Genomic DNA, 25,517 nt, shown 5'->3' with positions numbered 1-25,517 from the left:
AGCTTGCAAAAAGGGTTGAATAATGGGACTGAGTTATTTTTCAACAGGAAAAACAACTATTATTAGGTGAAAAGAATGTAGAAGCTGGGTTAAAATAATCACTCTAGATTGTACTTAGTGAGAGTCATACAACTTTACACAAAGGACATCTTGTATTAGTAATGTCTATGGATAAATCAGTAAGAATTTGGGATTAATGTTTTTTGTTTGAGAAATAATTCTTATTTTCAAGGCTACTCCTGGGAGCTTTTATGTTCAATATCTTTAATATTGTTATAAAATATGCTCAACTAATGGGTGGAGCCCACACCATAGCTGACTGAAAAATGCTAATCTAAGATTGTTTTGTAATGTTGAAATGCAATAAACAATTATTGCACACAAAAATTCTCAAATTTGGATTACTGTGTTGGAATAAAGGCCTGATCAGTATGCGTTTGCTGACGTCTATGAAAAGTCAACAACATTCTTTCTACCTTCTCTTAGGGAATTCAATTGTGCTATTGCAACTCTTCCTTTAGCAATCATCACCCATGGACATGTCTACTCATTATGTGAGACTGAAAACGAGGTTTGAAATCTGTATCTCAAGGAAAGTTTAAAAGATATTTTGGTAACCTGATCAACATCTATGGTGTATGTTTCTTATTTTTTGTATGAAAAAATAATTAAGAACTATGGACATCTCTACTCATTATCTGAGACTGAAAAGGAAGTTTTAAAGTCGTATTTCAAAGAAATGATGAAAAACATTTTGCTAACCCAATCAATACCTAATATGAGTGCTTCCTTATTTTCTATACCAAAAGAGAGTCTAAAAATAAGGCCTTGCATTGATTACCATGCCTTGAATAACATCTTAGAAGGAGTCGTAGGAGTCAGAATATTCATCATGTTAGACCTCCAAGGAGCATATCTTCTGCTCTGGGTGAAGAAGGGAGACAAATGGAGAATATCCTTTCGAAGACCCTACTGGTATTTCAATTATTGAGGAATACTGACGGCTGCCATTCACAATCTATAATGCACCAACATGTTTTAATAGTTAATGTCTTGTTAAAGGCTCATCCTTACAATCAAGTGCAGTAAAATCTTTACAGTCTCAACCAGGTCCTTTTGGTCTTATCCTAGATTAAGATAAACAATGTCCTAGATAACTAATTTCAGTTCCTACTAATACCTGTCTGAATACAATGTTAATCTATGATCTTTGAACCTTTATTGATCCTTGCTGGCACTTTATGTCCCTCTCACAAGTTTCCACACACCACAAGGTCATCTTGAATGTATGCTACTCCAGCCAGTCACCTAGCATTGAAGTAATTGCCCTCTTAATGGCTTGTGTGGCTGACAAATGTATACATCTCCATTAGAGTCATAAACGGTGCCAGATTTTGTGACTCACATAAATCAATCAATCTGGTGGTATGCCAAGGCTAGAACAAAACTTGCAAAAAAATCTGGCCACAATACCATTGACATTATCACAGATATGTTTCGTAATGGGAGTTTTTCCACAACAACCTCATTATTAAGCACTCTTAAGGTCATAGACAAATTAATTTCTCCACAGAATAACTTAATTGCCTGTATAATAGATAATCACTCATTTTCTTGCATAGGAACAATCATGACAAATATATACAGTCTCTACAATTCTACTTGTACTGCCTCATGCATGGCAATTGCTTAACTTCTTACTTTGATACAGCAGTTTCTGTGTACTTGTGGGAGGGCATTAGGCTTCACAAACACCAACGCTTTTTCTAATGGCCCATCCTATAGCACAACCACCGTTGAGTTAACAGAGATTCTTTCAACCACAGATATATTGGAAAATTCTATAGCAGCCAGAAATACCATTTTATCCTATCTGCCTAATCTCTTCCAATTTATAGTGGTCAAGAGGGAACAGGAATCAAAAACCTTTCTATTAATGAATGCAGATACAGAAGGCTTCCCATTATGTTTGCGTCCCAAATGTAACATAAATTGTTAGCACACCTCCTTCACAGCTTTTAGCTTCTTTCTTTGTGCTGTACTTCTACAATACTTAGGGCCTTATTTACAAGAACATTGCGCAGCCGGTACAATTACTTTTTTTGATGCACAATGCTCTTGCCCATATTCAAAAGCCCACGTAAAGTCACCCTTTGTGACCTTTCGTGGCCTTGTAAATATGGGCCCCTTTCACACATTACTCTGTGTGAAAGGAGCATTTCATGGGTTTTGCTGTGGGTGTTCCCATGAAATATCCATGGAACCTGACACATTCCCAGATTTACAACCTTTTGTAGAGCTGGGAATGTGTGAATCCAACGCTTCCCCAGGGGAGGCATAGGGGTGGCACAGCGAGGAGAAATACTTTTATTTCTCCTCGTTTTTTTCTCTATCTATGCATGCATCGTTCTGCAGCATGCATGGAAAGAGGTAAATGCCATCAATTATTGTTTTTGTGAAGGAAGATATCTGTCCTACACAAAAAGACTCATCCCCAAAACACAGGCACCCTAGCAACATGATGCAAAGGTGTCTTCGTTGGCGCACAGATTCTGTTTGTATGCCGGCGAAGGGGAGAAGGACAGGAATGTGTGATATATTGTAGATATGGAGCATTCCTGCCCTTTTATTTTAACGCATGGTAGCGCAGTAGGAAAGCTTTGCTGCGCTGCCGTGGGTCATAATATCAATAATGAGGCCCTTAATTTTTAAGTCCCTTTCTATCACACTTGTTGCACATGACCCTTACTGATGGACAGTGTTTACTACTTGCCAAGTATCCCACCAATCCAGAAATAAAATACTCTCTCTTGAACTTACCACCCTTTCCCCCATTCAGTAATTTGTTCAAGCTCACAGTATTCGCATTTATACAGGTCGCATTATCCTTTTTCATCTTATATTCTACCCGCTAGCATTATTATAGAAGGTTCCTATTTTACCCATACTTCTTTGTGTACTCTATCACTGTTACAATATGACAAATATTAGTCTCTAATCCACTCATCTATTAGTATTACAAATGTACCTGTATCTGCTAGTTTTTTTCTCAGGCTTGTTATATAATTTTCGACCGTCTCCCTGTGCTTTCCTTTACGAACAGTACTTACTCAAGATAAGTACTATATGTCTAGTTAACCAGCTGACCTTATCCCCCAAAACAGTGGTCAATTCTGAACAATTTTCACTCCACTGCTACATTTTCCCACAAATTCCTGAAAAGCTCTGGAACATTTTTTTGTATTTGCTCTATCTTAATGAGGGCTCCCGTGGAAGGCTTAGAAAGAAAGATGTTGCAGTTACAATCTGCATTTCTCTTTCCAAAGTTGTGGCAGGTCACCAAAATTAGATCCACTACAACATACCGTATTCCCTATGACACAAAGAATGTACTACCGGTCATTTATAAAATTAGGAGAGAACGTCATCACTTTTTACTCCATAAAGGTGTATAAAGCTGAACCCTCCAATAGCAATCAATGGTGTGCTAAACCTCTTCTTGTGACTACCACTGTGTCTTACACTGTTCTCTACACAAAGAATAGACCAATGGTGTGCTCATCACAGTACCTTTGACTAGTACTAAAGGATAAAATGTGTCCTTTGTTTGTAAATAATGGTGTGCCAAGCATATTTCCTGTGATTTGTAAAATGTAGACTTTTGTGTCTCTTTAACCCTTTCGATGCTGATGACGAGCTCAGCTCGTCATCACCCACAGGTGTCGTGTGCTGATGACGAGCTGAGCTCGTCATGGAAACAGCAAAATGGTAATTCCCAGCACAGGAGGGGGAAAACGCCTAGCAGCCAAGGTGTTAATGTCCAGTTACTTTTCCATGTCAGCTGGTTCTCAACTGTAGTTGTAACTTCACTCCTCTGTAAGGTGCCATACGTACAAGGATAGTCACTGTCTCTGTAATCACCAGTCATATTGAGGTGCATCCATGCTCCTCGGTGTAAAAATGAGGATGGTTCACAAGAGCAGCTGAAATGCAAAGGTTTTCTTGAAACACCCAAGCCACAGCCTTGTAAAAGTCCATCTGCCAAGGCTTCCCTCATAACATTTCTGAAATAAAACCCCTTCATGTAAATATACATCCAAGGTGCTACAGCTTTCCTTTCAAGTTATGTTCTGTACTGTTCTATCCAATTTGTTGGCCTTTGGATACAGATGATCATAAGGAGGTAAAGCTAGCAAAAATACATATTCAGTTAACCACTTTTTTTAAATAAAGGAAATATTAAAAAAAAAAAATATTCTTACCTGGTCGGACAGCTGAGACGGGTAGTATCCGGTGACCTATAAACTTTCCTCCTTCTTCATACACTGCTATCCTTAGACATGCTAATGTTGGAAGCACAACCTGCAATGTACGTTAGAAAGATCTGTGTTAAAACATCTTTCTGTAGTATTAATTATATAAAAGTGGTATTTTTAAAAACTGTCATATTGTTCAGGAGTCTGCCACTGTAATTTTACATGTACCTGCAAGAAACGGTTTATGATGAGGAAATAAATACTTCTGTACCCTGAAAGCTTAAAGTGTTGATTGTAGTAAAGCATATAATTTTATTGTGAGATACATTAGACAGTGTTTAATTGAATGTAAAATCTGACGTATCAAGAAATGGGATCTATGACAGAATATCGAAAGTCAGAATATCGAGATACAAAAATATCGTAACAAAAATATCGATGTCAACAATATCGACATCCTATCTACAACAAGGTAAGTATAAAAATATCGAGAAAAAAAAATAGATGTCAAAAATATCGTTTAAAAAAAATATATCTTTTTTTAAATTAAAATCAATATGTAAAATTAATACCAAGAATACTTAAAAATATAATAAATATAGTTAAACATATTTTATATTATTTAAAGTTAATAAGTAATATACACAATTTAATAAAAAATTAAACAAATACATATAATAGATAATATATATACTTAATAATCAGTTTTAATAACTATTGTAATAACTTATACATAATTAAACATATTATAAATTACACATTCAACTATAAACATAAAATAATAACATAAATACAACTTTCATAATTATACAAAACAAATAAAAAAAAAAATACTTTTAATATTTCTAAAATTAAACATATACTACATTAAGTAAAACAAAACAACACATATTAAATACCAGAGGAAATAAAATACTTTTCCAACTCCCAAAAAAAAAACAGTAAGGAAAATGTTGGACAGCGTAGGGGTAAAAATTACTGTTCCCACTCCAGAGAGTGCAACAGTATAGAAAACGTTGCATAGCGTAGGGGTAAAAATTACTCTTCTCACTCCAGAGAGTGTAACAGTAGGGAAAGCGTTGGATAGCGTAGGGGTAAAAATTACTATTCCCACTCCAGAGAATGCAACAGTAGAGAAAACGTTGGATAGCGTAGAAATAAAAATTACTAGTCCCACTCCAGAGAGTGCAACAGTAGGGACAGCGTTGGATAGCGTAGGGGTAAAAATTACTATTCCCATTCCAGAGAGTGCGACAATAGGGAAAACATTGGATAGCGTAGGGGTAAAAATTTCTATTCCAACTCCAGAGAGTGCTACAGTAGGGAAAGCGTTGGATAGCGTAGGGGTAAAAATTACTATTCCAACTCCATAGAGTGCAACAGTAGGGAAAGTGTTGGATAGCGTGGAAGTAAAAATTACTATTCCAACTCCAGAGAGTGCAACAGTAGGGAAAGTGTTGGATAGCGTAGGGTTAAAAATTACTATTCCCACTCCAGAGAGTGCAACTGTAGGCAAAGCGTTGGATAGCGGAAGGAGAACAATTACTATTCCAACTCCAGAGAGTGCAACAGTAGAGAAAGCATGGGATAGCGTAGGGGTAAAAATTACTATTCAAACTCCAGATAATGCAACAGTAGGGAAAGCATTGGATAGCATAGGGGTAAAAATTACTATTCCAACTCCAGAGAGTGCAACAGTAGGGAAAGTGTTGGATAGCGTAGGGGTAAAAATTACTATTCCAACTCCAGAGAATGCAACAGTAGGGAAAGCGTTGGATAGCGTAGGGGTAAAAATTACTATTCCAACTCCAGAGAGTGCAACAGTAGGGAAAGCGTTGGATAGCGTAAAGGTAAAAATTGCTATTCCAACTCCAGAGAGTGCAACAGTAGGGAAAGTGTTGGATAGCGTAGGGGTAAAAATTACTATTCCAACTCCAGAGAATGCAACAGTAGGGAAAGTGTTGGATAGCGTAGGGGTAAAAATTACTATTCCAACTCCAGAGAATGCAACAGTAGGGAAAGCGTTAGATAGCGTAGGGGTAAAAATTACTATTCCAACTCCAGAGAGTGCAACAGTAGGGAAAGCGTTGGATAGCGTAAAGGTTAAAATTGCTATTCCAACTCCAGAGAGTGCAACAGTAGGGAAAGTGTTGGATAGAGTAGGGGTAAAAATTACTATTCCAACTTCAGAGAGTGCAACAGTAGGGAAAGTGTTGGATATAGTAGGGGTAAAAATTACTATTCCAACTCCAGAGAGTGCAACAGTAGGGAAAGTGTTGGATAGCATAGGGGTAAAAATTACTATTCCTACTCCCGAGAGTGCAACAGTAGGGAAAGTGTTGGATAGCGGTGCCATTAAAAATAACATACTTATAAATAAATTTATATTTTAAAATATTACACATATTATTTATTAAATAAATCTGAACTATTTACAAATACCAATAAATAATTATTTAAAAAATAATTACTAATTAATAATTAATATTCAATAAATTAATTGCCAATACACAAATATAAATGTAATAACTACTTAATTACATATCAATTACTTTACACACTATTCCACTATGAGCACACAACAAACAACAATAATAAAATAATACACTTAACATAATTATCAATTAATAAATTAATAAAAATTAATTACCAATTATTAAATATTAATTACCAATTAATTATTAATTAACAATAATATAATTACCAAAAACAATTAATAAAAACATTATTACTTAATTGCATTTAAATTACTTCCCACCCTTATCCCCTATAAACCCATAACCCGCTACTGAACATAATTATCAATTAATCAATTAATTAAAATAAATTACTAATTAATAAAAATGAATGACCTATTAATTAATCATTTATAATTCCTAATAAATTACTAATTAATTTACTATAATTAAATTACTTCCCACCCTATTCCCCTGTAAACCCATAACCGCATACAGAACATAATTATCAATTAATCAATGAATTAAAATAAATGGCTAATAAATAAAAATTAATTACCAATTAATTAAAAATGAATTTATAATTCCTAATAAATTAATAATTATTTAGTATAAATAAATTACTTCCCACCCTATTTCCCTATAAACCCACAACCTGATACGGTACTAAAATACAAAATATACTTAAATTACATTAAAATAAAAATAATACATAATAAATACATAATAATATACATAAAAATCATATAAAAATTGATATTAGTAACATCGATATTACTAACATAGTTATTAGTAACATCAATATTATTAACATAGATATTAGTAACATCGATATTACTTACATAGATATTAACAAAATCGATGTTACTTACCTTCGATATTACTTACATTTGATATTACTGACCTTCGATATTGCTACTTCGATATTATTGTACTCCGATATTAACAACTCGATATTTTGACTGCCTACCCAAGAAATGAATGTATGATGATACCACGCATACCATCACAATGCGGTATTTTACATCACGGTTTTGACAATGCAAGTCATTACATCGACTTGCGTTGGAGGGCGCTGGACTTAGGAATAGTGTGAATTACTTTTCCAACTCCTGTCTACGTACAGTAGGGAAGGTGTTGGACTAGTAATTCACACTATTTCTTAGTCTAGAGCGCCCTCCAGTGGAAGTCAATGTAACGACTTGCGTTGTTAAAACCACAATGTAACCATTACGCGTTGTAATGGTTGCGCGGTAAAGGATGTTTCCCTCAAGAAATTTGCTCAAGAGACTGACCTGTAATGACATACACTACAGGCTACCGAGAACCCTTAGGTGAACGGCCTAAAGGACCTCTTTAAAAATGCAAGCCCTGGCATAGCCAATAGATCTCGCTTTTGAGACCTTATAAGTATTTAGTCAGAGCTATTGGCTTGCCAATGTCTTTAAGCTATGTTGTAGAGCATTGTGGCTGCTGTGCAACATGTTGAAAAGTTATAATAAATAGTTTTATAACCATTTTTGTTACCTTATATATAACCAAGAAGACATTATGTACAACTGAACGACTCTTAAAAAAAAGAATTAACATTAAAAATGTCTTTTAGTTTTTCTGTCCTTGCAATGCTGGCAATGTCTTCCTGCCTGTTCTAATGCTTTTTCATTATAGGTTTTTTTTGTTATGGGGGGAACATATACAAAAGGAGAGTGGAGGTTGGGAAATAGTACATGAATTACAACTTGAGCAGCTGGTCGACACTAGGGTGGAACCAACAGATGCCATATTTGGAGGGCAGACTGAGGCGGTGCTGAGTGATGCTGAGGTGGTGGTTTTGGTGCAGAGGTGATGCTCAGGTGAAGCTTAGTGATACTGAGGTGGTGCTGAGTGATGCTGAGTCATGCCCAGGTGGTGGGGTTGCATTAGTGCTCAGGTAGTGCTGAGCGATGCTGCATAGGAGCTGTTCTGAGTTGATGTGCTGATGCTGAGGTCGTGCTGTGCTGATGCTGAAGTGGGGCTGTGTTGGTGCTGATTTGCTGCTGAGGTGGGGCTGCGCTGGTGCTGAGGTGGGACTGCGCTTGTGCTGAGGTAGGACTGTGCTAGTGCTGAAGTGGAGGTGCACTGGTGGTGATGGTGCACTGATGGGGAGGTGGTGTTGTGCTGATGTTGAAGTGGTGCTGAGGTGATTCTGTGGTGGTGCTAGGTAATGCTGAATGATACTGAGGTGGTGCTGAGTGATGCTGAGTTGTTGCAGAGTCCTGCTGAGGTGGTGTGGAGTCATGCTGAGGTGGTGGTGCTGCACTGGTGCTTAGGTGGTTCTGATCATGAGCTCAGGTAGTGAGGAGTTGGTTGGTGCTGTGCTGAGGTGATGCTGCGCTGATGCTGAGGTGGTGCTGTACTGATGCTAAAGTGGTGCTACATTGGTGCTGACTTGCTGTGCTGGAGTTTAGGTGGGGCTGAGCTGGTGCTAATGTGGAGGCTGTGCTGGTGCACTGATGTCGAGGTTATCCTGTGCTGATGCTGAGATGGTGCTGTTCTGATGTTGAGGTGGTGCTGTTGTTGCTAAGGTAGTGTTGCGCTGGTGCTGAGGTGGTGCTGTACCAGTGGTGGTGCACTGATGAGGAGGTGATATTGTGCTGATAGTAGGATGTGCTGTGTTGATGCTGAGATGGTGCTGTGCTGATAATTAGGTAGTGCTATGCTGATGCTGAGATGGTGCTGAGGTGCCACTGAGTGATGCTGTAGTGGTGCGGAGTGATACTGTTGCAGTGCTGAGAGATGCTGTGGTGGTGCTGAGTGTTGCTGTGGTGGTGGCCCTTCGCTGGTGCTAAGGTGGGGCTGAGTCGGAGCTCAGGTGGTGCTGAGTTATTCTGAGATGGTGCTGTGCTGATGATGAGGTGGTGCTATGATGCTGCTCAGGAGGTGCTGGTGCTGGCGCTGAGTGATGCTGTAGTGGTGCTGAGTCATCCAAAGGTGTTGGGGCTGTGCTGATGCACAGGTGGTGCTGAGCAGGTGCTCAAATGGTGCTGCGGTGTGGCTGCGCTGATGCTGAGGTGGTGCTGCACTGATGCTGTGCTGGTGCTGAGTGACAATGAGGTGGTGCTCAGGTGGTGCTGAGTGATACTGAAGTAGTGGTGAGTGATTTAGTGGTGGTCAGGTGATGCTGGTCAGGTGATACTGTGCTGGGGCTCAGGTGGTGCTGAGTAACAATGAGGTGGTGCTCAGGTAGTGCTGAATGACACTGAAGTAATGTAATGTAAAGTAGTGCTGAGTGATGATTTGGTGGTGGACAGGTGATGCTGTGCTGGTGCTCAGGTGGTGCTGAGTGATGCTGACTAGGTGCTGTGCTGGTGTTGAGTTGATTCTTCACTGGTGCTGACGTGGTGCTGTGCTGATGCTGTTGTGGGGCTGTGTTGGTGCTGAGTTGGTGCTGCGCTAGTGGTGGTGCACTATTGCAGAGGTGGTGCTCTGCTGAGGTAGTGCTGTGGTGGTGTTGAGTGATTCTGAGGAAATGATAGACTGGTGCTGATGTGGTACTGAGTGATTCTGTTGTAGTGCTGAGTGATGCTGTGCTGGTGCTGCACTAATGCTGAGGTAGTGCTGTGCTGCTGGTGAGGTGGTGCTGCACTGGCGCACAGGTGGTGCTCTGCAGGTGCTGAGGTGATACAGTGGTTCTGCACTGATGCTGAGGCGGTGATGCACTGTGACTGTGTGATGATATGGTGGTGCTATGCCGGTCTTGTGGGTTGCTCAGGTGCTGCTGAGTGGTGCTGCTGAAGTGGTGCTGAGTGACGCTGACTGGTGCTGAAGTCATGCTGTACTGATGCTGAGGTGGTGTTGCACGTTCTAATTACAAAATATATTAAGTAACCTCACTTTACATGCCACATTTGGAAAAAACAAGAATGCATCCCTCGATATTGTTTTTATTTTACCAATGATTGAAAAGGGAAAAGAAAGCATCAAAAGTTAAAAGCACACAACGTAAAGCTGCTTCCATTTTAATTAAAAAGGGAGCAGTAACAGCATGTTTACCCCTTAATCTTATCCAAATAACCATGCTGCCAAAATCATAATGTAAATAGGTTGATGCCACTGTAGGCCAGTTTCACTACACTTCCAATAAGTATATTATTTAAGGTTTGGACATTTGACCTAATGAAACCAAAAATATTATAGAATGAAAAACAACATAGCCTCCGGTTGAAAAAGTGCTTGTGAAACTAAAGACAGTGAAAAACAAGATAAGGACATTATTTATAGTCCTCGGCTGAGCGCGTTCAGAGACTCAAAACAAGCCCAGGCAAAAGAATCGGTAATGCGCCGAAACTAACTTACACGGCCGATAGTGAAGTGATCCAAGTAACAGGGACAATCTCCAGGGCATCACCAAAACATCAAAAGGGGGGACAAATGTACACTGGTCACCAATGAAAACAAAGACATTTTGAATAGAACATGAAGGAATGAATGGAAACGGATGGTTGTGCTGAAAGCCCATACAGGCGATACAGAATGTCTCGAGAGATAGTGCATGTACTGCCTAGATGAGACCTTAAGACCAAAACCCTTGAAAATATCAAGGATGATATTAACACGGAGGGAGAAGGAAAGGCAGGACTTCAAATGAGCCTTATGAACTTGCGAGAGTTTGAATAGGAAAACCTGAACTAAATATTATGCTTCGGCAATTGACCTTTGATTCTTTAAAAGGAAAAAGCATGATATTGTTCAACAAATATAACTCTTAATCCTTCTTAATAAATGTTTGTTGCAGTGAAAATAATTATGAGTGACCCTGCCATGCAGTGGTGGACACATTCATTTAAATGCGCCAGTGTTCTTTTATTGTTTATGCATTCAAAACGTTCTCAGAGCAGGTAGTATGGAGCGGTTTTTTGAATCTGCGTTAATTCCACTGGAAGGAGTAGATACATTTAAAATTGTTTTAACTTGTCAATTTTTTCAAATGGTTAACTTACTCCCAATGACCCTGCCAACTTGTTCAGGACCTCGGATACTAGAGAAACATGGCAATCTAGGCTGTACAACTTGAACATAAAAACTAGTATATCAATGGCCCAGTATATTGAGGACAAATGATCAAATCTGAAATATTGACAGGTAAGTATAGATTTTCTGTACTCAACTTCACATATATGTAACTACAAGATATATATATATATCGTAAAGGTACGTAGATGTGGAGTTAGGAATAGTAAATCTTTACTTCCCTAAATAATACTAATAATAATGAAATTTGATTAGTGCCTGGTAACTCCAACCGGAGTGTTCCTGTGCTAGGAAGTCATCCTCGCAGGATCCTGCAGTGAGATAATGGCTAATTAGATTTGTTTAAATAAAGACAAATCTTACATTTTTTTTGAAAGATCAGTTCTGAACGTTCCAGCCTTTGATCCAACAAAAAGGTATTTCAGAGTTGGGGGCCAAGAAGCTAAAGGAGCTACCACCCATCTGTGCTTTTTTCTCCCTTGGGACTATCGAGAGCCCAGCTTCAGCAGATCTGAAACACCTGCTGGGTTTGTAGGGCTTGATCAAGGCATGAAGATAGAAGGGGCCTTTGTTGTTCAGGATCTTGTGGAAAAAGCAGAGAGCTTTAAAGGACACTCTCTTTGTACTTGGAAGGAAGTGAAGTTTGACAAGAGCAGGACCCAAAGAGGAACATTTGGGGATATTCAGCAGCAGGCATGCTGCATCGTTCTGCACCCTTTGGTGCATCCTTATCCTGCCTTGGATGGCACCGAGATAGAGTACATTGAAGTAGTCAAATCTGGAAACCAGTAGTGCCTGGATTACTTTCTTCCTGGCGGCTTCTGGGAGTACTCAGAATTGCAAAATGAACTCCAGCGAGATTAGATATCTGGCTGTTGAACGTGAGATTGTTGTTAAACCCGATACCGAGGTTCTTAACTTTCTGTTTTGGGATTGGTACTGGGCCAAAGATATCTGGCCACCAGGCAGTGGACCAGATAGATGGCTGTTTTCCCAGAATAATGACCCCAGTTTGCTCTGCATTTTGCTTGAGGTAGCTATGGTCTATCAATTCTGCTAGGTTGACCAGGCAGAGGTTCTGTCATCCTGTGTCAGGGTGATATTAGGTTGATTGTCATTGATGTAGGACACAATTTTAACACCTTGGGGCTTGATCACCTCAGCAAGGGTTTGCATGTAATATTGTAAAGTGTAGTGCTCAATGCTGAGCCTTGTGGTACCCCCTGCTGAAGTGCAAAAACCTCAAATGAACAGGACTGTTAGACCACCTGGAAATTACATTGTTTGAGGAAGCCAGTCAGCCATTTTAGAGCTGGATCTGTGACACCGTAAGACCACAACCATTCGGCCAGAAAGTCATGGGATATGATGTTGAATGCTGTGCTAAAGTCTGGTGTTATCAGAGCTGCAGTCTTGCCTTCATCTGTGATGTGTTTAAGGAGCTCAGATGCAAGCAGCAGTGCAGATTTGGTGCTGTACTGGGGATGAAACCCTGATTGAGTCTTGTTCAACAGATTGTTAGGCTCAATGTGCCTCATGAGTTGCTGAGTTACAAGTTTTTACCTACCTCTTTGGAAAATAAAGGGAGTATGAAAATATGTCTAAATGTTTCTGGTTTAACTGAATCTAGAGTCGGCTTCTTCAAGGTGGGCACTACTGCTGAATGTTTCCACTTCCGAGGAAGTTGGCCTGTTATAAAAGGTTGGTGAAGTAGGTTGGAAATTAGGTAGTATAGCCTCTATTATTTGTGCCAGCATCAAAGGCGAAGCTAGGTTGAATGGTGAGCCCAATTTAACTTTGCGTACCAGTGGGCGCAGCTCTGGCAGGGACAGAGTATTGACACGAAGGAACCTACTCGTAGGATCAGCAGGTGCAGGCAGGGTTCCAGGGCAAAAGGTCTCTCTAGCTTCTTTAGTAAAAGACTCTTGACAACATTCTCTCAGAAAAAATGTGCGATTACATTGCATTTTTCCATTGATGTGTAGATCTGGGGGAAAAGCGCTCCAGGGATGACAAAGATTTCACTATAAGGATGAGCTTGCAGGATGAGTTCTGAGCATGCTCTCTTATGGCATAGTACTGACTGCGCATTAGCCTTATCTGTTTGTAATACATCTTCTGCGCCTTATCAAGTAATTTTTTTCTGCAATGCTATATTCTCTGCGTCACCGGCGCTCCAAGTGTTTGCAAGTTTTCTTTAGTAGCAGCAGCTCCTTGTTAAACCAGTTCACAGATGGTTTGGAGTTGGTGAGTGTACTTGTTGTTGGTGGTGTGATACAATCTAATGAATTAGTAATCCAGTTTTCTATTTGAGTGTTTGCTATGTCCATGCTGTCTCTAAGAGTCGTACAATTGGCACTCAGCGTCACCGCAAAGGCCGTTGGGCTAACTCTAGACCATTAACACACTTCACAGAGTTGGTCACCTAGTGACGTGTGAGTTGGGGGATATAGCAACCTGAAAAGGAAGTAAGAAATGGTCAGACTATGCCATGGGTATGGGAGGAGCCACACTCACACAGGAGGAGTTGAATATTAGGGGGTCCAGAGTGTGACCTTGCTCGTGTGTGGGGTAAATTGGAAGGTTACTAAGTTGTTAGTAAGGGAGATTACCGAGTGGCACGTGGCTTCTTCAAAATAAAGATTGTGGTGGCCCAGAATTGCAAAGTTAAAATATTGTAGAGCATAACTTCGTGATTGTCAGTCTAGCATCAGAATCCCATTGTCTTGTTTCAGAGAGAAACAGTACATTTGGCTGGTGGTCCATCAGGAAATCGTGAATTTCAACCTTGTGTTTAAGTAGGGGGCGACAATTCATGGACTAACACAGTGCTGTGAAGGTATAACACTATCCTTATTTTCCCCAGTAGTCTCCAGGGTGCCATTTGAGAAAGTAAAACAGCAATCGCCATAGCTCACTTCCTTTCTTGAGATGTCAATTGAGGACAAACAGTCTCCTGAGATGCTACGGGCCAGTTGCAGAATCTCCTTGGCAGAGTAGGACTTAGCGACTGACTTTCCACACATATCGAGGCGCGGACAGGCGCAGATGGACTTGTCTTATTCGTACCTTTGGTGATCCAGTAGCTTGCCCGCTGTGCCTTCCCGCTGCGCGTCCTTGCAGCTGTCATGATCAAAGAGCCTGCCTAGAAGAGGATGTGGCTGAAGCTTGTCAGATGCCGGATTGAGGGGGCCAAAGTAAAACAAACTGGGGCCCAGCATCCCCACTCTACCTGGCAGGCTACACTCCCAGATAAAGTTATTGGAAATAAGCACTGCAGTAAAAAAAAACATCTAAATTCTGTGTAAAAGGAACACATGAGGCGAATTTCAAAACCTGCCGACTGGAACAGAAGCCAGACAACTCCCTGCGCTTAATGCACTGCAAGGAAATAAATAGTAAGCTCTGTAAGAGCAGGAAGCAAGTGTGTCAGAAACAGTGCAAGAGAAACACAAAACCTGAGTTTAAGAACCAGCAGGGCCTGGCCTAAGATGGCCTGGCACATATCTTTTGATTTTTTAGCCGACATTCTGTGCTAGATATTGTTGTACTTCTATATCTTGGGTGGTCAGTATTTAGTAATACAACCCACTTAAAGCAGTTAATTTTGCCTCAGCTCTGAGCTGGACCAAGTGAAGAACAGATTGTTCTTTAAAATCCTTCAAAGCCTAAAGTGACTTGGTATTCAGATTGATTAAGGGGATTGCTAATATTTAATGTAATACATTCTAACAGCGCAAAACATAGGCTGGGTCCTATAGATGGAGCAAGGATTCAAAGAAAAGAAACGTGCTCGAATCAACCTCTCATTGACAAGTATTAACAAGTAGGACTAGAGACTTGAAAGAAAATTAATGTACACACGACATACATACATGGGGAAAAGCCTTTCAGCTTGCTATTACAATGCAAACCATTACAACGCATTGCGCTGGGGGGCGCTCTAGGATAGGGAATAAATTTCATTTACTATCCAACACCTTCCCTAGTGTCCACGGGGACTGGAGTTGGAATAGTAAATTAAACTATTCACTATCCAGCACCCCAAAGCGCTATGCGTTGTAAAGGTTTCATTGTAATACTTGCGTTGTAACAGCATGCATGGTAAAAGCATGCATTGTAACGTCATACATCTGTGACATGAAATCCCGCTTGAAACCGAGCCAAATGCCCAATGGTTCCCAGATTTTTAGGCCTTTCAAGCAGGACAGTAACCCTCTTTTTTCATAAATGTTTTTTTCAAAGTTATAATTTGCTACTTATCATGATAGCCATTAATGATAACCTGGGGTAGATGAATCTAGCCAAGCTGAGGCTAGGCAAAGTCTTAGCGCTAGAAATGCAGAGTTTATGGGAGAATTCTTTCTAACTACGAATCCCATAGACATAATCCATGCACATAGAAATAATCTAACATGCCTTTTGCGTGATGAAGAAAAGGATTTTCTAAATTTAGTCGAAGAAAGAAGGCAGGATTACCAAAAGAAAGTAGTTGAGCAAAAGTCCCATATACCTTCATGGGCTGCATTAGAAGGGGATTATAAGAATGGCGAGGCTCATGCTGCAATGTTTCTGGACTTGTCGAAACTATGCAAATTCTGTCTACATAGATTAAAGACCGAATATAACAATATTTTCATTGGTACTAGCGAATGTGAACATACCTTACTAATAATGGGGGGATGGGGATAAAAAAAGAGGAACTGATCACGTATTTCCGGGAATCTATTATGTGTGTGGTAAAAATGCCTAATATAAGTTACCAGCACGATGGTATGGCAGTTGTTACATTGCCATTGTATTTTCAAAGGTATACCACATTACAAAGAACAATGAAATGAGTGATATAAGTAAAGGACTAACAAGAAGTAGAAGAGCAAGATTTTCAGAAATAGTAGATGATATATTTTGTGCATAGATACCGTCAGTTGGAGTCACATTAAGTGCACATAAAATACGTCTATTGCCCACTGTAGTAGACCGTTTATCAACCAATAGTGCTGGAGGAATTTTAATGATCAGTACTAAAATGGTTGCGATCAGATCTATGGTTTTGCAAAATAGACTTGCCCTTGATATACTTTTGGCAAAAGAGGGTGGAGTCTGTGGCATGTTGAAAGTTCAACACTGCTGTACATATAGCCCAGATAAAAGTAAAGGTATTTAGGGATATATCAAGAATATTTCAAAGATCCATAATGATTTGACCCAACTGGAGGTTGACGGTTCATGGGAAAGATTTAGAAAAAGTGTTTCTAAATTGGGTAATTGGTTTTCTGCTTTTGGAAGTAGTTTATTAGGGAAAATAGTGATACCATTTATTTCGACAGCATTAGTGATATTATTATAGTAATGACCTATAAATGTTTTAAGGGAAAATTGAAGACAAAGTCAACGGTTGAAATGAAGAACGAAAGAATGGGATGAAAAAGAAAGTGAGAAGAGATTGAGTTAGAGGAATTGAAAGACAATTTGTATGGTATAATGAAAGGAATACACGTTAAGGAAAGAAATAAAGAAGGTATAAATACAAATGTAGACACTAAAATCTAATTGGTAATTGGTAATGATGGGTATTTTATGGTAGCTGTAAAACGCCAAGAGCGGAGATTGATGGAGCAAGGATTCAAAGAAAAGAATCTTGCTCAAATCAACCTCTTGTTAACAAGTAGGAATAGAGACTTGAAAGAATATTAACATATACATGACATGCATACATGGGGAAAAAGGCTTTCTGCTTGCTTAAATAACAAAGAATAATGTGCTACGTAACTGAAATCCTGCTTGAAACCGAACATCGCCTTGAGCATCTGCGAACCCGTCCCACATAAATAACCACGTGGTTAATCCATGTGAGAAGATAAGGCTCACGCATGTGCAAGGAGTTGCTAACTATAGGTCTTGAACTACTGCATGTTTGGCATATGCTCGCCTGGATTTAAAAGATTTTTTTTGCTACTAATGCATTGCTTAACAAAGAAGAAAAGAACATGGGAGAGAGTAGAAGGGAGAGGTAAACAGTGATAATAAAACATTTGAGAAATTAACATCTGCTCATGATTCTTTCGTCAATAGAGAACGTTTTGGGCCTGATTTGCTAAGCCAAAAGAAAAGATGGCGGGTGAAATGTAACGCAAGTTGAGTCTGCGCACTAAAGTCTGGGAATGACCTGCTGACCGAAACATTGATCGGCTGCCAAGAACCACGGACGTGTCCTTGAGAAAGTTCCTCAACTGAAGAAATTATATAAAAATTGTATCTATCTATTTTGTGAAATGCATGTGAAAGGAAGTTTCCTGAGAATAGAATAAATTAACTGGGAAGGATTTACTAAACAAAGAATAAGTTAAAGAATTTTGGGATGACCGCAGGAGGTGATGACAACTCCCCTGCCCCGGCCCAATCACAGTTCATGATTCACAGATATTTGCAACCTTTTAGGGAGGAACATGCACAATTAAAGGATATAACTTGAGTGACTTAAGATTAAGATAGAGAGAGCTGCTACAAAGAGACGTTTATGCTGAGTGAGGAGTGGGCGAGAACTGCTACTGGGAAGAAAAGACTGAGAAGATTCAATGCTTAAGACAGCCTAATTAGATTGAAGATTTTCTGAAGAATATCGAGGAGGGAGAGAGTGTAAAAGAGGGGTGTGCTCTGGTGCATTGGGTCCTAGAGAAGTGTAGTAAGTATATTCCTATCCTGCACCTGTACTATAGTCTTTGTCTTCTGACTCTTAAATCAGGCGACCGCCACCAATCCTTTTGGCCTGGGGTTGGGTTTCCTGTTTTCACCAAGGTAATTATCTTTTATCTTAAATTTTGCAGATTCTTTGCAAAGTAGGAGTTATTGTGCCTTTTGTCTCTTCATCTGTCACCCCTAATGCATTGGGTTTGTTGAATGTATTTGTGTATTTCAATGTTATTTGATAAATTAATTTTCTCTCCCATGAAAGTTGATTGCGCTTGCACTGTGAATCTGTATAAATGAGCCTTCATTTTGATTGAATTATTAGATAAAATATATTGAATCTTACTCGGAGTCTGTGATCATTTTATTGAAAAGTTATAAGATAAATTAATGAATTTGTTAATATCACCAACAACTACTCGACTAATGGTCAATTGACCAAAGGAAGAGTGTTGATCTGTGTATTGGAACTCTCCGCAGAACACCACTTATTACCAATAATAAGCTATTATAAACTGACATCAAAACTCCTATCCTAATGTTTTGCAACTGTGATTTTTGCAAGAATGGAGGTTGAACCAGCAATATTGAAAGCTTCACTATGGTAGAGCTAAAGAAAATGTATAGGAAGATGGGCTGAAGCAAACAAAAGGCTCCAGGAAACTGGAGTACCAGATAGCCTTCACCGCCTAGAAAGAGGTCTGCATATTGTGGTCTATATCACAGGGGCAGGAGGTTGATGGTGCAGAGGATAAGGATGAGACAGAGGAGGAAGAAGAGAATTACCTCACAATGGCATCAGAGGTGAGAGAAGGCCCACAGATGTGAGGTCACATGCCTTGTCCAGTGTAAAGAGTAATGATTCCTCTCATAGGGTGCCCACATTCAGAGTTGAAGGACAGTCAAGTTGAGAGAGAGCTGAGTCTGCAACTGAGCACTCTGGCCATAGAGGACAAAAAGCTAGTAAGGGGGAAGAGGAAAGCGGAAGCAGATATAGCAAGGTCCCTGGAGGCAAAAAAAACCAGTAGCTTAGATAACCTCATAGGAAAAGTGGCTGGCTCTAGATGAGAAGAAAATTATACTGGCACATGAGATAAGCTAAAAAGAACTGGACCTGAAAGCCAAAAAGGTCACAGAGTCTAAAGAAGATGATTGCAGTGACACAGTGGTGCCCAGTGGAGGTAAAATACTCCACAACCCCAAAGGCCTGGTGCTTAGCTTTTTGGTGAGAGATGACAATGACGAGTGGTTTGAATCCAGTGAGGTAACGTTGTGCATGCACAATGTCCCAGAGGAGGATTGGGGGCTAGTCTTTGGAAGCATATGCCAGTCACTAGAAGGGATAGCCTATTGGCCCTAGATAAGATTGACAGGATGAGCCTTGCCCCCATGAAAGAATCCCATGCTGTCAAGTTTGGTCTTACCTCAGAGAAATACCGTTTCAAGGTGAGGAACAGACAGAAACTTTCTAACCACTCCTGGGTTGGTTTTGCGGACTTCTACAGTAAGGCACTAGATGTTTAGCTTGAGGGCAGCATAGTGCATGGCTATGATGGGTTTTAGAATCCGTTCACGAGACAGCACATGTTCAGTAATTGATTTGCAGTGCAGCTCACTGTACCCTCTACCCAGAGATCTTGCTAAGGAGACTAACCTCTAGGTTAGCATCATAGTGTTAAAGAAGTTACCTGGTGTAGACCCTAAGAAAGGTAGACAGGGTCCCCATCAACAGAGGAGGGAGAAACAGGGAAAACCAAAAGGAGTTCTCTAAAGACCACACAAAATGTTTTCAGGGGATAGACTCCCAATTCATTCCAGACCCAACAGGAGCATTTTATGGGAAGAACCCCAGGGGCTTTTTCCAGCCAAGTGCTATGAGTGCATTCAGCACTGGCATAGAAAGGAGGATGCCATCTGCTCCCACAGGAAGCAGTCCCAAATTGCTAGGCCTACCCTGGAAATGGTCAATGAAGTGGTGAGTGAGGAGGTTGCCCCAGTTAGTTTTTGGGTGAATACAAATATGGATCTTGTGTCCCTGGGTATCAAGGAGATGGTGTCTAAGGCTCACATGCCTGACAATACAAAACCTTATAGATAATGGGTCACCATCAATGGGCAGAAGGGGGGAGAGATAAAGGAGCCAGTAGGACTAATGTAGGCTGTCATCCGGTGAACAGGTGATGCTGGATGTAGTACACCAGGTTGAGACACCTGACAACCAAGTGAGTCCCTATCCAGTGACTTTAGTTCCCTTTGAATGGGAGAGTATGTTCCTTTAAGGTATCTGTAAGGCTAGCCATGCCTGCTGTCTGCTAGGATGATCTACAACTCACCATCTGGAAATAGGTAAAGCTCAGGTCCCACTAGGTAATGTTGGGATTGCCTGTGTGGGTGTGACTGACTTCGGGGCTCATGGCAGCTCATCAAGAGACTCAGAAGGACCCAGAACCTGAAAGAGTGGCCAAGGTGCCGGAAGGGCAGGGTGAGTGGAAAACCCACATCAAGAGATAGCCAATGTCCAGGTCTAGACTGATACTATGGGCAAAGCCCTGGAATCTACAGGGGAAGACATTGCTGCCCTAGGAGACCTACCTGATTAGCCGGATGGCTAACTGAACGTGGAACATCCTGAACAGTTTTGTTTGGCACAGAAGGAGTGTCCCACTCATGAGGGCCTACAATGGCAGTCAGAGGCTGAGGCAGCTGACAATACCCATGGTCATCACCTCATTTATTGGGTGAATGATCTACTGTATAGTGGGCCTAAAGTCCCTGAGTCTGGGTCAAGTCCATGTGTTGCTGGTCTCCCAGTGCTACTGGGCCTTCTTACTTGAGTTGACCCTGAATGACATAATTATGGGCTTACCAGATTCCATCAAGCATGAGTGGTACTTTTTATTAACATGCCTGCTATTTGTCTACAGGGAGGTGCCTCAGTAGAGAGTGGTATTCAGTTCCTGTATAACTACTGTCTGACTACCCTGTGCCTGGACTTCTCGGTCTTGTGAAGAAACTCCCATAAGATGTAGTGAGCTACATGTTATCCCGCAGGTCACAGATGAGGCACATCTAGAAAGAGGCCACTGTGAACTTGGAGGCCAGTCAAGAAGAACTGGTTTGACCGGACGACCACTCTGGTGGAATATAAGCCTAGCTAAAATGTGTGGATGATGAAGCGTGTGGAGCCCTATCCCTCAAAATACAGGTGGGCCAAGCCCTATGAGGTGAAGGAGCATAAAGGTGAGGTCAACTACCTGGTGAATCTCAGGAAATATAGGAATCCCGTACGGATTCTACAAGCGAACTGCCTTAAGTTCCACTTAAAGAGGCCTGAAATCACTATGCGCTTGGTGAAGGTGAGGAGGAGAAAAGGGAATCTCTTCCAGACCTTCCGTCTTCCAATAGGTAATTTGTGTGAGTTCAACAAGTTGTCCTCTCCCCTACCCTGACTCCAAAGCAAGAGGGAGCCTATCAGAATTTGCTAGAGCAGCCTGCCTCTTTATTGTCACTTACCATAGGGATCATTGATTGATTGGTGTACCCATGACATAGACATGGGGGACAGTCAAGAATAAGATCTACAATGTGTCAGAAAAAGTGAGAGCCAGCACGAAGGATGAGGTTTTATAAATGTTGGACATGGGGGTGATTGAGCCTCTGGTAAAGCCCAGTAGTATTGCCAACCAAAGCTGCTCCACCAGACACAGCACCAGAGCCTGTGTGGATTACAGGGGCCTCATTTCAGTCACAAGGCTGATGATCACCCTATCACCTGAGCTGATGAGCTCATTGATCAGTTTGAGCCTGCCAAGTTCCTCTGTACCTCTAACTTGACGTCAGGGTATTGGCAGATTGCTGGTACTCAGAGAGGCGAGGATTCTCCCCCCCAGAGAGATGCCTATTGGCCTATAGAATGACCTTGCCACCTTTCAGAGGTTGGTCAGCCACGTCCCTAGCAGAGCTAGAAAATGTCAAGTCGATGGAGACAAGGTTTAGCCTCTCCAGCACAGCTTCCCAAGACCTACGTCCAGGTAAGAGTTTTCTTAGGTCTCAGTGAGTACTGTACGGATATGGAACCAAGGTACGCCCCTTTACTGAGCTGACATCAAGAAGAAGCCCAAAATGGTGACTGGTCAGAGGAGTGCAAGACAGTTTTAGACACCTAGAAGGAAGCCAGGTGCATAGCACCAGTGCTTCAGGCACTTTACTTCCACAAGGAATTTCTAGTTCAAATTGATGCTTCAGAGAATGACATTAGGGCCATCCTGTCACAGCTAAGCAATGAGGGCTTGGACCAACCTGTAGCCTTCAACAGTAGGAACATACTTCCCAGGGAACAGAGTTGAAGTTCAATTGAGAGGGAAGCATTTGCAGTGGTGTGGGCACTGAAGTAGTTGAGACCATACTTATTTGGGACTTGCATCTAGGTTCAGACAGACAACAGACCCCTTAGAGGCTGATGCAAATGCAGGACGAGGATCCAAAACTGTTGGTCCATCTCCCTACATGAAATGGACCTTATAGTGGTATTCACCCTGGGAGTGGCCATTTCAATGCTGATTGTCTTTCTAGGTTTATTCTCCTTAGCGATGAGTACTCCATGAGGGTGGGTAGTTCCCACTGCTTTCTATTGCAGGGGACACATGTAGGAAAATAGCATTCATTTGCTGAATCCATATTTGCTGTCCATTGGGACTCTTACTCATGCTAACCACTGATAAAGAGCTTGAGCTCTTCTCTCTAAACAGGCTAGAATTAGCATACTCCTTATTTGCGCAATTAATTTACTTTTAAGTCCTAGTAAATGGTACCACATGGCCTGTAAATTAAATGCTACTAGTGGGCTGCAGGACGTATTGTGCCACCCACTAATGCAGCACTGCAAATCATGCCTCTAGGCCTGAAACTGCAGCCTGAGTGTGCTGTTTTAAACTGCCATTTCGACCTGACAGAATAAGTCTTCTGCCACTCCTAACATTCCTTTATAATTAATTGTAAGTCACTCCTAAGTAGGACTTAAAAGCCAAAAGGGGAGGGTGAAAGGTATTTAAAAAAATCAGACATATATATTTAATGTTTTGGATGTCGAGGCAATGAAAAAACCTCCAAAATAGTTTTTGATTGTGACAAGGCTGGCTCTCCTATAGGTTAAACATGTGTTTCACTATTAGCTTTAACAGGTGCTAAATTCAGTTTGGGAATGGCTAGAAAAATACTTCAAAGAATAATTTTAATAATAACTGGAAATACAAGTTAATGCTCAAGTAAGATTTTATAATACTATTTTGGGAATTACACTTTTAGAAAGTTGTCATTTTCCTCTCCAAAACTAAAATGCTTTCCTGCCAGTGTCCAGCTGTCTCCTGACCTCTGGTTGCTTCCCTGTGGGAGATGTGTATGGCTTCCAAATAGTGGATGAAGGGTTCTGGGTGTGAGAAGGAGGACTCCTCCCTTGACGGGATGGCCTGAGAGACAGTGCCCAACCGCTTCATGAGCTACAAAGGGTGCCTACCTTGTCACTGGCAGATGAAGCCCAAACCTAAGCCTGCCTTCCCTTCATCTTTCTAGTCAGACTTCACCAAGCTAAATGGGAGTATGAGACCTGGCAAAGACTGGTTTAGGGGTGGACATGGGCTTGCCTTCTACCCACAGGCTGTCACGGTGCTCAAAAGTGGACCCCACATACCCCTTTTCAGAATAATCCTAGACTTGTAAAAATCAAAAGACGGACTGCACTGCTGTCTGAAACATGAATATAGACTCAACCTGCTTGCCTTGATCCCAGAACCCCAGAAGCAACTTCAATAACCAGTTGGCTGACCTTCTTTTTGAACTACAGGGATACAACAAGGTTCAAGAGGACTCAATCACTGCAACTGCCCAGCTGACCTATTCCAACCACATCTGCCCTTAACCCTGCTGCTGACCTTTCCTGTAGTGATTTCCAACCCACAGGTTGTGCAGCCAGATAGTTTCCCCCTGCCCCGGGCTTTGGGCCCTTGTCTGGTGTTACAGTACTAACCCTGTCAAGCCAAAACTGCACAAAGTGGGACTTTGAAACGTTTTCCAACTGTCTAGTGGGAGAACTGATGAGCCCAGTATTGTAGTCAAAGCTGCAGTCATCGACATCGAATCCCCAGTTGTCCTCTACTTGGAGGTTTGCTCTGCTGAAGGAGATATGACTTCCAGAAAGGTTATTAAGTATGAACATACAGAGCTTCATCAAAACTGATTCTGAGCAGCATCTGATCGACGTTGAGGAGTTCCTGGGCATGTACCGTCAATCATTCAGAGTTTTTACCACCTTTGTCGATGACCGCATTGGGATACTCCTACGGCCACATGCATCCTCCCGGGTGTTTGCGAATTCTTAATTGCGAAAAATAGCGATTCGCAATTTAGAATTCGCAAAACGGGATGCATGAATATTATTGGTAAATTTATGCGATTCGGTAAAAATCGCAATTTTTACCGAATCGCATAAATTACCGGAATACAATTTGCGAATTCGCTATTCCCATTGGTTCCTATGGGCCAACAGGCCCATAGGAAGCAATGGGAAGGCATTAGCAAATTGCGATTTTCACTTTGAAAATCGCAATTTGTTAATGCATTTCATGGGTGCAGGGGGGGGTCCAAAGGACCCCCCCCATGCACCCCTGAAATGTATTTTTCGCATCATGTTTCACACACACATGTCCTAAGGACATGTGTGTCCGTAACATGAATGTTGAAAAAAATGCATTTTCTGCGTTTTAAACACTTTTTGCAAATTTACCGAGTGGTTCAACCACTCGGTAAATTTGACCCCCTAATTGCGATTTCGCAATTTTAAAAGTAATCATGCATTGCTTTTAAGAAATCGCAAATTTGCGATTTCTTAAAAGCAATCGCAATTTTAGAAATCGCAAAAATGTTGCGATTTCTAAAATTGCTTCATGCATCCCAAAAAGCACTTTTGTAATCGCAAACGGCCGATTTTAAGGAATCGCACCGTTTGCGACTCCAAAAATTCTTGATGCCTCACCATCTGGCTGTCATTGAGCACCGCTTCAGATCCATTTTGGTCCACCAATGACCCATCAACAACCATTTCCTGTCCATA

The 25,517-nt window shown here is 41.0% G+C and overlaps 1 protein-coding gene across 3 annotated transcripts in view; it reads right to left on the bottom strand.

Annotated features, from left to right (window-relative positions):
* The window catches only part of PLCB1 (phospholipase C beta 1), a 2,298,721-nt gene that overhangs the window by 625,773 nt on the left and 1,647,431 nt on the right, over positions 1-25,517 (bottom strand). For all 3 annotated transcript variants that reach the window (XM_086927697.1, XM_086927698.1, XM_086927696.1), the window contains exon 21: positions 4,263-4,362. In XM_086927697.1, the coding sequence (XP_086783823.1) occupies positions 4,263-4,362 (100 nt within the window). The remainder of the gene's footprint in view (positions 1-4,262; positions 4,363-25,517) is intronic.

The sequence above is a fragment of the Lissotriton vulgaris genome, chromosome 6 (assembly GCF_964263255.1).
Source record: "Lissotriton vulgaris chromosome 6, aLisVul1.2, whole genome shotgun sequence".
Classification (NCBI taxonomy): Eukaryota; Metazoa; Chordata; class Amphibia; order Caudata; family Salamandridae; genus Lissotriton; species Lissotriton vulgaris.
Note: the sequence above shows the minus strand (reverse complement) of the source record. Positions and strands in the feature narration are given on the sequence as shown.